The sequence below is a fragment of the Quercus robur genome, chromosome 3 (assembly GCF_932294415.1).
Source record: "Quercus robur chromosome 3, dhQueRobu3.1, whole genome shotgun sequence".
NCBI classification, from domain to species: Eukaryota; Viridiplantae; Streptophyta; class Magnoliopsida; order Fagales; family Fagaceae; genus Quercus; species Quercus robur.
The window spans coordinates 17,785,818-17,802,529 of NC_065536.1; the positions used below are offsets into that span (position 1 = coordinate 17,785,818).

The 16,712-nt window shown below is 32.6% G+C and overlaps 1 protein-coding gene and 1 long non-coding RNA gene across 2 annotated transcripts; one reads left to right on the plus strand and one right to left on the minus strand.

Moving 5' to 3' along the window:
* Window positions 1-1,695: 1,695 nt before the first annotated feature.
* LOC126717325 (uncharacterized) lies at window positions 1,696-2,647 on the minus strand. The gene is made up of 2 exons (XR_007652522.1): window positions 2,446-2,647; window positions 1,696-2,129 (listed from the first exon to the last, which is right to left on the minus strand). It is a non-coding gene; the product is annotated as an uncharacterized LOC126717325 (long non-coding RNA).
* Window positions 2,648-11,588: 8,941 nt separating this feature from the next.
* On the plus strand, window positions 11,589-15,180 carry LOC126717324 (probable LRR receptor-like serine/threonine-protein kinase At3g47570). The gene is made up of 2 exons (XM_050418917.1): window positions 11,589-14,337; window positions 14,615-15,180. The coding sequence occupies exons 1-2, from the start codon at window positions 11,667-11,669 to the stop codon at window positions 15,022-15,024; spliced, it is 3,081 nt and encodes a 1,026-aa protein (XP_050274874.1). The 5' UTR covers window positions 11,589-11,666; the 3' UTR covers window positions 15,025-15,180.
* Window positions 15,181-16,712: the final 1,532 nt, after the last annotated feature.

Below are 16,712 nucleotides of genomic sequence, written 5' to 3' on the forward strand. Positions count from 1 at the left end.
AAACTAAATATTAGTTGATAAAAAGAGAGAGACTAAATTGCTATTTGATCACTATAGTCAAATTTTGATATTTTCACCATGCAAACACACGTTAGAAGATCACAGGTCTCTCACAATTATATATGAATTAACTAAGATTCTATGGAAAAAAAAAAAAAAAATTAACCAACTAATATATAGTTTGAAGGTTAAAGTGCAAAATACACCTTTAAAGTTTGGAATCATTTTGATTTTGTCTCCTAAGGTATAAAAGTTTTAATCCGCTTCTCTAACGTTAGGGTTTATTTTGATTGATAGCACTTTCGTTAATAGCTATGCTTATGTGTTTGTTAAGTACCAATTAGGGTTGTCACGTATACTAGTTGGCCCAATAAAATTAAGCCTAACATTTACGCAAGTTGGCCCACATGTGCACACACACACATAAACTATTGAGGTAAAAAAAGATCAATGTTCTTCAAGCTTGCATTTCTATGTTCTTCATGCTTACAAGATATTAAAATAATAAAAGATCAATAGCTATTTTAAATTATAATCAGAACTCGAGTTTGCTAATTAGATAGTAAATACATCAGACTAATACAAATTTTCCATAAATGTTTAGGACAATGAAAACATGTAATCTAGTGTTATGATTTTGAATATACGTATTCAATAAAAAAAATTATTAAGGGGCATAATATTAACAAAAACATAAATTTCCACGAATCTCAAAGTATTAGAAAATTGTGAATTTAATAATTTAATTAGTATTTAACTCTTTTTTCAAGTGTGGACCCAAAATCTTCCTTACTAAATATAATTTAAAACGTGAGATTTTCAACTTTTAAATAGAAGGAGAATGGAGACAAAGTCAAATGCAAAATCACCTACTATGATATTATGATACATTACTAATTTTCCAAAAAAATTTTTTTTTGAGAATCAATTTTCCAAAAAAATTAAAGTATTAGAAAATAGTGAATCTAATATTCTAACAATAATCAATATTTTATTATTTTTTTTTATAAGAAGTTAGAAAAACAATAACAAATCTTAGAATAAAAAAACTAATTCAACAGTAAAGTTAATTTCATGTATATATAAATACATATATATATATATATATATATAGACCATTCATAAATGTGTCTCATTATTTTTATAAAAATATGAACATGCATGTTCTTGAAAATTTAACTGTTAGATTACATGTTTTTTGAAAGGTTGGATCCAAAAATTTGACTCTCTTAAAAATTGAAATTGTTTATCAATCTCAAGAAATGTTGAGTATCGTGAAGTGAAGGGGAGAGAGCAGCCGATAGATCCTCCAATTTGCCATGGTTTACAATAAGCGTGACTAAAAAACTTTAGATAAATGCTAATGCTAAATAAAATAAGCTGATTGATGTTTTGTTGAAAGTATTGTAGAAAAAACAGGGTAAGAGTTAGCATATAATCTAATCCTAAATGCACGCTAAATACACTCAATTTGTATCTCCTGTGTGATAATTTCTAATTAAAACATAATAAAAGCATTATACATACATAGATAAGGAAAAGCTTCAAACAAAGAAGTTGCACTTCATTTATCGGCAGCAATAGTGGAATAAATACCCATGGAGAGGGTCGAGGCCCAACCTTGGAGGACCCAAGCCCAACACCATAGGCCCCCGGCCGAGGACTGAGGGTCAGCCCAGTAAACCAAACAAGAAAATTTAGTGGGAAAATTTTGAAAGAATTTCGTTGAAAATATTCAACTGTATGTATTCACTTTAATATTTTAGTATTACAATGCCACACGAATCCTCACATATGATATGAGTACATTTTATTTCCCAACTAACAGTTTTATTCAAACATATTTTATGCATATACTATGATCAGAATCTGAAGCCTTAATAATATCTTATTTAGGCATCAGACATATATAACATAGCATTAGCATGCATATACAAATACAATATCTGATAGATTTGTCTTCAAATAGTAAATAGCATAGATCTTTTGCCTCTAATTTGTTCAAGAACCAGCTGATCAGTCTCTATACTCTCTCAGCAATTATGGGTGCGTTGGGGCAACATAGCCTCCTCCTCCAATTGGTTGATAGGTAGGCATAGGCATGTTATAATCGGCAAGAAGTCTTCGTCCTGCAACATATAAACCATGCATCTATAATCTGTTCTATAAGATATATAATTACAACATGCTTTTGATCAAGCTTAGTTCTTACTAACCACACACATATGTATTCAAAGAGTTCATGAATTAAATCATGCACTCTTATTATGAGAAAAAAGTGAAAAAAAGTTTTGGAAAAATCAGATTTCATATAAAGTTAAATGAGAGAGCAAAGAAGAAGAAATATTCAAAGTGATAATATAGTCTTAGATAGCAAATGAAGTACATTTTTGCACAACAGAAAAATTATTTAAAACAATATATCCAAGAAAGGTTTCTACAGACCGAGTTTGAAATTTGTTGTTGCATCATCATGAATTATTGCACCACAGGACACGAGCAACACCAGTGCTAAAATAATGGTCATTGCCAACACTTTGAAGGCGGTGGAGGACATGATTTTGTTTACTGATATTATTATAAGATCGATGACGGGAGGAGAAACTCAAGCCAAGGTTATTAGAAGCTGAGTGAGGATGAGAATGGATCGTTTTAGAAAGATCATTATATCTACTTATAGAGAAAGGTTTTGGAACTAATTTTTCCTCTAGCTATGAATTTTGGACTAGTCAAACACGACAAGGAAGAATGTTACATCAGAAAAGAAAACACCTAATATATATGAATTTTCTTAATTCTAGATTTCCCTTCGACTCAAACTGCTTGACGGAGTCAAAAGGCTCACCTCCGCCGTGATCGACTGGAATTGTAATATGTCAAACATATATATTCAATGGATTCCTGTGATTTAATCTCTACCTCATTTACTTCATGTGATTTTATTTCTATTTGAAGGAGTGCGAGTTGATAAATTTCTACTTCATGTGATTTCATTTCTCTTTGAGAATTTTAATAAAGAAAAAAAAAAAAAATCTTTTTAGCATATGTAATAACGTGAGATTCAATGACAAGCTCTTTATTCCATAACAAAATATACACACATATATATATATATATATACACACACACACTTGTTGAATGTGAACAAACTCGAGCATGTTCAACCAAAAAAAAAAAAAAAAAAAAGAACTAAACTTGAACACATAATCTTTTTTGGTGATAAGCTCGAGATTGACTTGTACTCCAAATTAAATAAAACTAGTCGCCAACCCGTGCTATGCACGGGAACCTACCTATTTATGTGGTAAACTAAATTGATTTTATAAAATTTTAAATTGATTAAGAAACTATATTATTGCATGAATTGCTCTTGTATAACTTCAATTTGTGTTACAATTTGATAAAGAAGTCATTGTTTGAACGTGCAATGAATTACGAAAAATATTAAAGAATAGTTCATGACTATAAACTTATAACTATTGAAAAGAATCAAAAGATTAAGAGCTTAAAAATTATAAAAATATATGTGTGTGTGACTACACAACAGAGAAATATAAGAGAAAAATTTGTTACACTCAAAATAATAATTCATGGTTATAATTATTGAAATTTTCCAGATAGTTTTGGATATTACAAAAATATAACTCAAAAAATCAGATGTTAAAACTTCCAAAAGGTCAAAAAATATTAAGGAATCATAAGATTTACATCCTATAAATTATTGAAACAAAACTATATATATATATATATATATATATATGTATATGATTTTATAATAGAGAAATATAAAAGAAAAATTGATTACCTTCAAAAGAATAATACATGGTATAGTTGTTGAAATCTGCTAAACATGTTCAAATATTGCAAAAACTAACACAAAATATATGACTATTCAAAAGAGAAAAATAAGAAGAAAAAAGTACATGAACCTATAAAGTAATTAGTTTTAAATTTTAATGGATCTAAACTTTAAACAATGAAAAAAAATCACATGTTAGGTTGTGTTCCTAGCAACCTTGAAAGTAAAAGTAAAGGGAAAAAAAAAACCATGAAATACCATCAGCCAATAAGTTTTAATGGGTTTAAACTACAAACAGTGAACAAAAATAATCATAAACAATCATAGGTGCAAGGTTTGGTTACCAAGATCAGATAGTTGTAAAACACAACATTTCAACATTGATTTAGGGTTATGCAGAAGGCAACATAAATAACATAAAATTGTTTTTACGTTGTCTGCTATGCCAACCATCTAAATATATTAATTCCAAAAAAAATTAAATAAAATAATTCCTAGAATTATATGAGATAATTAAGAAGAACATCAAGCCCTTGCGTGGATGTTATTTGTGGACGGCTGTCCATTACTGCAATTCATAGACTTTGTTGTTAATAAGACAATCGAGTTCAAAACTAAAAGCAATTAGGTGGCCTTTGTACTACAGGATTTGTTCTTGTTGAAGAATCAACTTGCTTCCTGCTATGGCTTCAATTTGATATGTGTGTTTTCTTTGTGAAAATTTGAGTGAGTATGAATGGTTTCGACCTTGGCAGAAGTTTATATTTGTGAAAATTTTTTTATAGAATTTTAGTTGAAATAGAATTTTCAAGCTTTTGAAACATATATCTAATAGAATTTTATTTAAACTAAACTATTGTAATACTTGATAAGATATAAAACCAAAAATAAAAAGAATCTAAAATAAAAAGAAAAAGAAAATAGTGATGACGTGGAAAATTGTGGGAGCTCCAAAGGCTATTTTCAAGCTTTTGAAACATATATCTAATAGAATTTTATTTAAACTAAACTATTGTAATACTTGATAAGATATAAAACCAAAAATAAAAAGAATCCAAAATAAAAAGAAAAAGAAAAAGAAAATAGTGATGACGTGGAAAATTGAACCAAAAATAAAAAGAATCTAAAATAAAAAGAATCTAAAATAAAAAGAAAAAGAAAATAGTGATGACGTGGAAAATTGTGGGAGCTCCAAAGGTTTCGGTTATATATATATATATATATATATATATATATAGATTAGCCACAAACCTGCGCGTTGCGCATGATAATTATTTTTATGGTAGTTTTATTAAATTTTTTTTATACAATTTAAACTAATTTAATAAAGAGTAATGTATTTTGTAATTATATTTTTATTCATTATAAGAATAATCATAAATGTAATTTAGAAACAATCATAAATCATAAATTTAATAATTTTTGTCGTACTAAAATGAAAAAAAATACAATTTTTCTCAAAAATTCAAAAGGCAATTTAACGAAAATATTTATTTTTTAATAAAAGTTATTTATAACATTTTGTGAATCATTAAAAAGAAAATAAAATTTAGAAATTATTCTTTTAGTTTTAAACAAACTTTCTCAAACTTATTTTTTCTGCCTACAATCCAAAACACTGAAAAAAGTAACTAAAAAAATTAATAAAACTTAACTATGATTAATTGAACCAATTAGGAAAAAAAATTGTTATTTATAATCTACTAAGGTTATTTTCTTTGCGGAAATTGTAATTTCGTCCACCCAAAACATATTATCAAATAATCAATTATTAGCAAAATCTAAGAATTAAATTTTTATATATGCATTGTTATAAAATAATAATAATAATAATTAAAGTAAAATTGCGAAAGATAAAATTTGTCTCTCATCCAATAACTTTTGTTTAGCCAACCTTTGCTTTTCTCTAAATAAATTGCATTATAGAGTACTTTGTCTACCACAAAGGATTAAAAAATAAACAAAAATGATTAAAGTCTCATAGTTTAACATCTAAATTGAGCACTATAAAAATCATGCTATCAAATTACAGTAGCTACCAAATTAAATTATCCAAATCATGCTATGTATTAGAATAATATTATATTTTTATATTTAATCCTTTATAATGCAATAGGATAACATTTAACAATCAAAGAGAGAGAGAGAGAGAGAGAGAACTGAATCGCATTAACCTAAAGTAGATTAAAGAATATAAAAAATTATCAACCTAAAGCGAAGATGTAAGAAAAATAAAAAATAAAAATCCACTCAAAAATTGTGTGTGTGTGTGTGAGAGAGAGAGAGAGAGAGAGAGAGAACCTTTTTTTTGTAAGGAAAAACTATGCATGGAATGAATGAGATAGTGACAAATTTATAGTAAGAAAGTGTGAATAAGAAGAGACAAAAATAGAGGAAGATGAAGGGAAAGATGAAGAATGATATTAATGTAGAGAGTAGTGGGGAGATAAGAAGGTGAGAGAATGAGAGAAGGAGAAAGGTTAGAGAAGTAGTGGGGAGATGAAAAGGTAAGGGAGGAAGAAAGGTTAGAGAAGTGTAAATATGAAATAAAAAAAAATTATAAATAATTATAAGAAAATGGAAAAAAAAAAAGAAAAAAAAGAAAAGAAAAGATGATGACGTGGACGTTGACGTGGCTCAACGTGAGCGCAGCAGCATTAAACGCTACGCTTCAGCTTTTAGTAATATATTGATGAGTAAGCTTGAACTTTTACTATTGAACTCAGTTCGACTTGTTTACAATTCTATAAAGATTTGGATGCCACTTGACCTACAGAGTATTGGCAAGTATATAAAAGACGGGTCTGGTTAACGTATGCACTTAGAACATTTATTATTATACTATTTTAGGAAAGTTTTGCGATTTTTTTTTCCTCTTTGGTATCGTTATGTGACAAGTATGCAGGCTAATTAGTTAAGTAGCATCTCAAGTCTCTATGACTCAATTTCACAGATGGAAATTGAGTCTTTAAGGCTTGAGTTTTAGAAAATAGCAAAACTTGATGTGGAAAAAATCCCAAGTGTAACTCGAGTCTTCCTTAAAGAAAGAAATACATAGGAGGATTGTTTATTCTTTTGGGTAGTCTTGTGATACTTGTCCTTGATCCAATGAAAGCCCAAGGTAGTCCCTTCCTTCACCTTCTTCACGGCTTAAGCCACAACTTTGGCTACAACTTTGGTCTTTCCAAGTCCTTCTCCAACCTTTTGCTTGTACTTTGCAGTACTAGTTATGTTTCTATAAGGATAGGACTCAAGCTCCACGTGTGATTTTTTCCACATAAGGTTTTGCTATCTCCTAGAACTTGAGTCTTAGACTCTTAGAGACTCGATTTCCATCAATGAAATTGAGTTTTAGGGTGTGTTTGGATACCATTTATTTGCTGGAAATTTATTGCTGAAAACATTGTAATAAAATAATTTTTAAAGGTGTGAATAGTGTTGTGGGACCCAAATTTACCTAAAAATTTGTGTTTTGCTGAATTTGGTGGTACGTGAACAATACCTATGGGACCCATTAAAAAAACGCTGAATGCACGAATTGGGCAAAACACCCAATCCAAACGCATGCTTAGAGACTCGAAATGATACTTTTTTTTTTTGAGAATCAATTTTGAACGATCTTATTAAGTAATTGGCAAATCAGAAATTACAAATGGACTAATGTGTGGTGGAACATGCTCCATTCAGACTAATAAATGAAAAGAAACAATTGCTCTCTTGGCCAAAACATAGGCTGTACAATTGCCCTGTCGCCTAGTGTGAGAGAAAGAAAAGGTTCTAAGCAAACCTACAATAGAAACTGTATCTTTTACAATTTCACCAAGGATGAGTGACCCCAATCTGTAGCCCGCAACAGTACTTGACCAACTAGTTTGCAAACTTGTTACATAATAAATTTGTTTGGAAAAGCAGCCCAAATAGCAAAAAAAATCCAAAGTTTTAATACCAATTTCATTGAAAATATAAAAAATTCTAAAAAAAATCACTTAATTTTTTCTTTTCCTATCAAAAATTTCTAAAAATAAAATTTAAACAAATAGCCATCAATTAACTTTTATCATAAAAGAATTATAACAACATATAACCACAATAAAGGAAGCTTATTTAATTAAATTCACCATCACCAGCGGCAGCATATGACCGCCATGGCGCCATCTATACTTTTTTACTCACCGAGTCAAAGCAGGGACAAGAAGTTGCACCGCGTAGAGACATAAGACATTTTAATATCAAAAGCTTCAAAGCCTTGACCGTCACCTATTTTATTTATTTATTTTTTTCAACTCTAAAAAACAAGGGACAGCGACTCAGCTCAGCGACGAACGTTGTTGACTAGTTAATGGTATTTTATTTTTAAGAATAATAATGATTAGTCCTATAACCTTATTAATGAAAAGTATGCTGATGTCAAAATTTCCCTTCAAATATATCAAAAATTCAAAAGTCCAAATGCTAATGCGGTATGCCTAATTCTAAGTTATGACCTCTTTCTTACTAAATGGTATTCATCTAAAAATCATGATAAGCTATTAAACTATTACTCCTAAAAAGTTGGAATCCTAAGAGCTTTCCATTGTGTGCGAGATGGTTCCGTCAATCACAATACTAATGCATCTTGCCTAATGTGCTTGACCACTAGACTCTCATATTGATTTTATTTTTATCGGTGTTAAAAACCGAGACAAACTTTTAAGATATTAAGGGGCCGTTTGGATTGAGTTTTTTGATAACTCAATTCTCTGTTTCCATAACTCATAACTCAAAAATGGTGGGACCCATAGTAAAAAGGTTGTTTGGCCAAACGATAACTCTGTTTCCATAACTCTATTTCCATCACTCAATTCTCTGATTTTTGAGTTATGAGTTATGGAAACTGAAAACAACAAAAGGCTGTTTTCAGTTTCCATAACTCATAACTCAATGGCATTTCCGTAAATAAACACACATGAGGGACCCACAGCCGCAACTTTTGACCACCTTTTGACTTTTTTTTTTTTTCTTTTCCTGGGTTGGCCGTTCAGTTTTTTTTTTTTTTTTTTTTTTTTTTTTTTTTTTTTTTTTTTCTGGGTTGGCGTTGGCTGTTTTTTTTTTTTTTTTTCTTTTTCTTTTCCTGGGTTGGCCGTTCAGTTTTTTTTTTTTTTTTTTTTTTTCTTTTCTGGGTTGGCGTTGTTCTTTTTTTTTTTTTATTTTTTTTTCTTTTTCTTTTCCTGGGTTGGCTGTTCGGTTTTGTTTTTTTTTTTTTTTTTTTTTTTTTAAGCTTCGGTGAGTTGGGTATTAATAAAAAAAAAAAAAAAAAAACTACTGTACTGACTGACAGGTGTGGGACCCATGAATAGTGTGAAAAAATTGAGTGATGAAAATAAAAGTGATGTTGCCAAATGAGTGTGAAAAAATGAGTGATGAGTGATGAGTGATGAGTTATGAGTTATGAGTGATGAGTGATGAGTGATGGAAATTGAGTGACGAAAATTCCTTACCCAAACAGGCCCTAAACTCCTAATGACTGAGTTGGGAGTTCAAAGTACAATCACATGCTAATTATTTTTTTCTTTTTGTGAGCATGGACTCCATTGGATGAGGCTTATACGCGTTACTTTCAAGCCCGCTTGAAAAAGAATATTCTAACGGCAGTGGCGACTCCAGGAAATTTTTTCAGGGTGTTCCTCTATAAGCATAAATTACACAATCTAATAAAAAGAAAATTTTATATATTGACAACAACAACAATCAAAAAATTATAAGTTTATTTGAAAAAATTATTAATGAAATTATAAGTTTATTATACCCTCAAAAAATTCTAGCAAAAGAATAAACAATAAACTATAAGTTTATTTGAAATATTAATAAAATTATTAATTATTGTTATTTAGTTGTTTCATTAATTTGTTTGCCTTTTATAAACTATAATTTGTTACATTATTGTTTCATTAATTATAAAATTATTAATTATTATTTAGCCTAACATAATTTAATTTATTTGTCTTTTATAATGTATTAATTAATTATACTGTTTTAATTATTGTTGTTTAGTGTAACAATAAACTATATTACTTTAATTTGTTTGTTATTAATTATATTGTTTTAATTTGTTATATTGTTTAGTTCTTTGTGCACATTACACTAAAAGAGCTAAACATTATACATCCCATGTGCAGCATTATAAAAACAGTGTAATGTGCAACACATTACACTGCTTTAATTATTATTTACTATCCGGTCCCATGTGCCCACTGCCCATCAGCCCATCTATCCCTACCCCACTCAACAGACAAGCACAAACCATCACCAATCATAACCTGCCAATCAGAAAATTTCACAATCACAATATTACTGATCAATATTTCACCAACACCAACACACACTGAGTCACTGACCAATAGGCAAAAGCAACGAATAAGATAAAGCTAAGATAAAGCCAAAAAACAGACAAAAAGCAAAATAAAGTAAAGAGTAAAGATTGGTTCCAAAAAAAAAAAAAAAAAAAAGTGAGTAGAGATTCGGCAGCCTAGCCAATCAGAATCTTACAGTTCAAAAGAGAGAGAGAGAGAGATATTGAGCTAGAGAATAGAATAAATAGAGAGAGAGACATCAGACATTTTAATTTCATACTTTTCATTTCAGTTTGAGAGAGAGCAGAGAGAGAGAGAGACTGAGAGACTGAGAGAGAGTCACTGAGTCAGAGAGAAAAAGAGAGAAATACCTTGAGGCCGACTGGCCGAGCACCGGAGCAGTTGAGACGGTGAGACCAATCTGCGATCTGCGACGACGGGTAAGCGACGGTGGCGGGAAAGCAACGAGCGACGACGACGGGCGAGCGAGCGAGCGACGACGACTAGACGAAGACGACGAGCGACGGAGGTCACGGAGCGAGCTGTGCTTGCGAGCAGAGGCGGCGCCACCGTGGGTTTGGTCTGCTCTGGGTTTGGGGTTTGGTTTGCTCTGTATTTGGTTTTTTTTTTTTTTTTTTTTGATAAACACCTCTGTATTGCAGTGTTGGGTAATGGGGTTTGGTTTGCTTTTGCTTTGTATAGAGTATAGACTGTATTGATCTCTGCCAACGACGTGACCGCGGTTTGATTTCTAATTTGCTCTGTAATTTTATTTTTTTTTTGGGTGAGAATTTGCTACCTCCGTATTACGTTGGGCTTTCCGGGCTTGCCGTGCCGTGGGCTTGGCTTGCCGTGGGCAGTGGGCTTAGCCCTGTTACCAAATTTTTTTTTTTTTTCCAGATTTTAGTTCAATTTTTTTTGGGTTTTTTTTTTTTTTTTGAAAGTAGAATAGATAATTTTTTTTATTATTATTTAATTTGAGGGTATTACTAATTTTGTGATTGAGGGTGTTCCTAATTTTGGATTGAGGGTGTTCCTAACATGGATTAAATATAAATTTTTTTTTTTTTTTAAATTTTTTTCAGGTCAGGGTGTTCCTGGGAACACCCTGACCTGTACGTGGCGCCGCCACTGTCTAACGGTAACTTCCAAAGTTGCATAGACTCCGACACTAATAAACACCGACCTTGACTCGAATGCAATGTTTATTGTTTACCGTTTACTTATGTGTAACAAATGATATCCATCTAATGTATCATGACTCGTGAGTTATGACTAGACCTAATAACCCTTTCCAAAATCCAAAGTCAAATGTGAGCTGCAGTTTGAAAATTCAATTTTTGTTAGGGAGAAAAATATCAATAATCATAACAAAGTTATGTCTACTTGCTTCTGCTTTTTATGAAAAATATATGAAGGGACTGCGCTTACCAATGGTTGAACAGACATTGCCTACCATTTGTGCACAAATATTATTTTCTACATTTTTAGTCCCTATGTTCTGAGAGGGAACACATTGTTCTTTCATACATTAAAATATGAAGCATTTCCGTTTCTTATTGCTTCTTTCCCTCTTTCAAATCATTGCAAGTTATAGCATGAAAATGGTGGGAGGCATTGACTCCAGCACTGACAGAGAAGCCCTTCTAGCTTTCAAATCCTTAGTTTCTGATCCTCAGAATGCTCTCTCTGGATGGAACATAAGTTCATCTCATTGTACTTGGTTTGGTGTGAACTGCACCAGCAATGGAACACAAGTCCAATCACTAAGCCTTACAAATCTTGCGCTCTTTGGCAATATTCCTCCTCAGCTCTCCAATCTCACTTCACTTAAGACTCTAAACCTTTATAACAACTCTTTTTTTGGTCAAATTCCTTCTGAGCTTTCCCGTCTTACTAGCCTTCAGCGTATAATTCTCGCAACAAACAACATCAGTGGCACCATTCCTGTTAGTCTATCTGATTGTCTTATGCTTGAACAGATGAGTTTTGAGAACAACAAACTTACCGGTCTCCTTCCTAGTGAACTAGGCCAACTTCCTAGACTGAAAATCCTTGATGTGTCCATGAACAATCTTACTGGTGCAATCCCCTCTACTTTTGGCAATCTCTCCACTATCACCAATCTCAGCATAGCAAGAACCAACATATCTGGTAAAATTCCAAATGAGTTGGGTCGTCTACATAATCTTGTCATGCTTCAACTCTCGGAGAATCAATTAAGTGGTGAGATACCCTTTTCTATTTTCAACATATCCTCATTAGAGTACTTATCCCTTACACAAAACAGGCTTGTTGGAAAGCTGCCCTCCAATATAGGTCTTACCCTTCCCAACATAAGGGAACTCTACTTGGGGCGCAATGGTCTGGAAGGACCAATGCCAACTTCTTTATCCAATGCTTCACATATTGAATTCCTTGATCTCTCTTCAAATAATTTCACAGGGCCTATTCCTTTACTTGGTAACTTGAAAAATCTTGTAAAATTATTCCTTGGCTCAAACAAATTATCTTCTACAACAGAGCTGAATTTTCAAGTATTTGATTCCCTCACTAACTGTACCCAGTTAGAAGATATCTTTCTCAATTCCAACCAATTATCTGGTGAACTTCCCAGTTCTGCTGCAAATCTCTCAGTCAAACTCCAAGAATTTTGTATTGATGATAATTTGTTGACTGGTAGCTTCCCTCAAGGATTTGAGAGGTACCAAAACCTTGTAGCCTTATCAATTCAACAAAACTCATTCAAGGGCCAAATACCAAAGTCCATTGGAAAGCTTCAGAAACTACAAAGACTTATGGTACATGAAAACCTCTTCTCTGGAGAAATTCCAGATATCTTTAGCAATCTTACACAACTATATCTGCTCAATATGGGAAACAACCAGTTATCTGGTAGAATTCCTATGAGTTTAGCAACTTGCCAGCAATTAAAGATACTTTATCTAGCACAGACTGGGCTCAATGGGAGCATTCCAAACCAAATTTTTGAGCTTCCTGATTTGAACTTTTTGCAATTGGCAAATAACTCTTTGATCAGTTCTCTACCTGACAAATTTGGCAATTTGAGACAGCTTGAATTCATGGATGTTTCTGGAAACCAGTTGTCCGGAAATATTCCAGCAATAACCCAGAGATACTCAAGTTTGCGCAGTCTCAACATTGCTAGAAACAAGATAATTGGCTCAATACCGAAGTCACTGGAAAATCTAGCAGCACTGGAGAGCTTGGATCTTTCTTCCAACAATCTTTCAGGCCTAATCCCCAAAGAGTTGCAGAACCTTCAAGTTTTGCAGATGTTAAATTTGTCTTTCAACAGCTTCGAAGGAGAAGTACCAACAAATGGTGTCTTTGCAAACATCAGCTGGGATTCTCTCCAGGGAAACTCCAGGCTCTGTGCATTTGACCATGATGCTGCAGAAAAGCTAAGAGTCACTACTTGTGTCACAAAAAAGGTGTCAAATTCTCATTTAGTACTCAAAGTCACTATTCCAATTTCTGCTATCATTGTGCTTGTCTGTGCATTGTGTTTAGTGTGGGCACTAGTCACCAAAAAGAAGAGCAAGATAAGAAACAATGGAACTTCATCTGTAGTCAAGGGTTTACCCCCAAGGCTATCTTACTCAGAAATCCAGCTTGGTACAAATGGGTTTGCCACAGAAAATTTGTTAGGGAAGGGAGCGTTTGGGTCTGTTTATAGAGCTGTTTTAAGTACTGGTGAGAATGGAACCCAGACCACAGTTGCAGTGAAGGTTCTAGACTTGACACAAAGTAAAGCTTCCAAGAGTTTTGATGCAGAATGTGAAGCTCTAAGAAACATCCGGCATCGGAACCTTGTTAAGGTGTTCACTTCTTGCTCTAGCATTGATCATACAGGAGCTGCATTCAAGGGTTTGATTATGGAATTCATGTCTAATGGTAACTTGGATAAGTGGTTGTATCCAGATGATGTTGAGTGCGGATCAACTCTGACTTTAACCCAGAGACTGAATATTGCCATTGATGTAGCTACTGCCTTAGATTACCTACATCATGACTGTGATCCACCAGTAGTACATTGTGATTTGAAACCCGGAAATGTGCTTTTGGATGAAGATATGACTGCTCATGTTGGAGATTTTGGGTTAGCAAGGTTTCTCTCTCATGATTCATTGCGGAATGAGAATAGCACAATTGGACTAAAAGGCTCAATTGGTTACATTGCTCCAGGTATGTAAATCTTATTGTATGAAACTTGAAAGGAATTGATGATTGAATTCACCATTTCCTAATATATTAAGCTTTTAGGACAAATTATAATTTATCATAGTATCAGCCCAACTGGTTTCAAGTTCTGACCATGTTTTTACTCTACCTCTCTTGCTATATTTGACCCCAAAGAATGTATTAGAAAGGAAGACAATGGAAAATTTAACACTGTGTTTCCTACATTTTTTCTTTAGGCTTTCATAATTTCTTGATCCTAATATCCTGAATTCTTTTGTAGAGTATGGCTTGGGTGGAAAGGCTTCAACTAGTGGGGATGTCTACAGTTTTGGAATTCTGCTGCTTGAGATGATCATTGTAAAGAAGCCCACAGATAGGATGTTCCAGGAAGGTTTAAGCCTAAACAAGTTCGTATCTGAAGTGCACCAGAGTAAGATCTTGGATATTACCGATCCAAGGCTTTTCAAGGATATTGTATCTTTAACTCGAAGCAGCAGTGCTAGTTATTCTATTAGTGGAGAGGGCAGCAGCAGCAGCAGCAACAACAGTGCTTTCAGAGGTGAGGAGTGTGTGGCTGCAATGGTGAGAGTTGGATTGTCTTGTGCTGCTCATTCATCAAAAGAACGTTTTACCATGAGAGAATCCTTATCCAAGTTGCTAGAGATTAAAAGGAGTTTTATTGGATTTTGAAGCATTACCTTAACACTTTTGTACAGAGTTTATGTTTATTGCTCAAGCTATTTAAGCTTGTATATTTCTTATGATTAGAGCTGAAAATTGATGTTAGCCTCTTTAATGGCCAGTTAATGAGATCATATGTCAAATTGTATTGCATTTTCTTTGTCAAACCCCAAATTGAGACAGTTCAGAAATTTCTCATGTGTATATTTGCTAAAATGAGATAAGATAAAAGCTTAGACCACCTTTAGTGAATGCAAATTGAGCTATCTTGTTTTCATTTTCCTTTAACCTTACTGCTTCACATGCTCTAGGAAACATTTTCTCTGTTTTTTGTAAGAAATCAACCGATGTCTTTCCTATTCCCTGTTCAATCTGATTCAGCTTATCTCCTGTTTTTTCAACATTAGCATAACCCAAAGTGTAACATTTTATGCCATAGAAGTTTCCTGCTTCCCTTACTGCTCTATTTCCATCCATCAAGAACATACTCTCATATACATACTTGCCTAAGATCCCATGGTAGAGTCAAATCCCCAAGGCAACCTACATATTCATAAATGGGTTAGCAAGTATTTTCAGATGATGAATTTCACTATGCTATAATATATATATATATATATATATATATATATATGTGTGTGTGTGTGTGTGTGCGCGCGCGCGCGTGTGTGTAGGCTAGGAAGGAAAGCCAAAAGGATATGGATAATGGCATGGGCTGCCTGGATCCAAAATAGGTGTTAAATATTGACCCATTCTCATACCTTAAAAATAAAGAAAATAATATTTAAAAAAAAAATAACTGTATTGATTACAAAAAATTCCTATTAATGTTTTCAAAATACAGCAGAAACATCAACAAAATTTCAACCATACTCCATTGACAAACTGTTTGGTAATTTCGGTTTTGACGAAGAAAAGGTAATTTCCTAACTATAAATCAAAATACTTTTAGTTCCAAATCTTCTATTTATGCATGATTCCATCATTTCTTAATATATATATATATATAGTGCTTGATTCCATCATTCTTTGGAATAAATAAAAAACAATATTATTCTGGAAAATTTTGGCATTCTATAAAATATGAGATACCATTGCTATCTGATCACTTGAAAAGCACCAAACCTACTTTAGAAGATCAGCACTCTCTTAAAATTATTAAACTATATGAATTCACTAAGACCGGTAAGTACTTATTCTACCGAGATCGACAAGTGCTCTATCACTCATAGCAAACTGAATCATTGGAACATGTTTTGGGTGCCAAGAGCACATCGCATCATACAAGAATTTTGTGGACCGAGTCTCGATCATACTAGAATTTCAAGGAATTCATGTGATGTGATGTGATGTAGAACAAACGGCTATGGCCTTTCTAGACTCTTACGCGTGACTGAAATCATCACGCAAGGCAAAAAGGCATTAATAGAAATCATGGGCCCCAGAGTTGGAATTGCATGAAATTTGGTAGGCTAGAGCAAAACGGTTTTCTGAGTAATAGTCATTGCTTTGCTATGAGGTGACCTCTAAAATTGACGAATTCCTCAATTTAGGCCCTGAAAACTATGATTTTGCTGTTTATAGTAATTTTTGTTTCTTTAATAACTTTTTACCCAAAAGTTAGAACAAGGCCTCGTTTGTTTTAGGACGACCCTTAAGGCCAGTAGTTTATGATTTTGCATTTAACTTAGTTTTGC

Excerpts from the sequence above, each read along its gene's own strand:
- LOC126717324 (XM_050418917.1), top strand. The coding sequence starts at position 11,667 with ATGAAGCATTTCCGTTTCTTATTGCTTCTTTCCCTCTTTCAAATCATT. Across the intron at positions 14,338-14,614 it reads AATTGGTTACATTGCTCCAG|AGTATGGCTTGGGTGGAAAG; the intron begins GTATGTAAATCT and ends ATTCTTTTGTAG.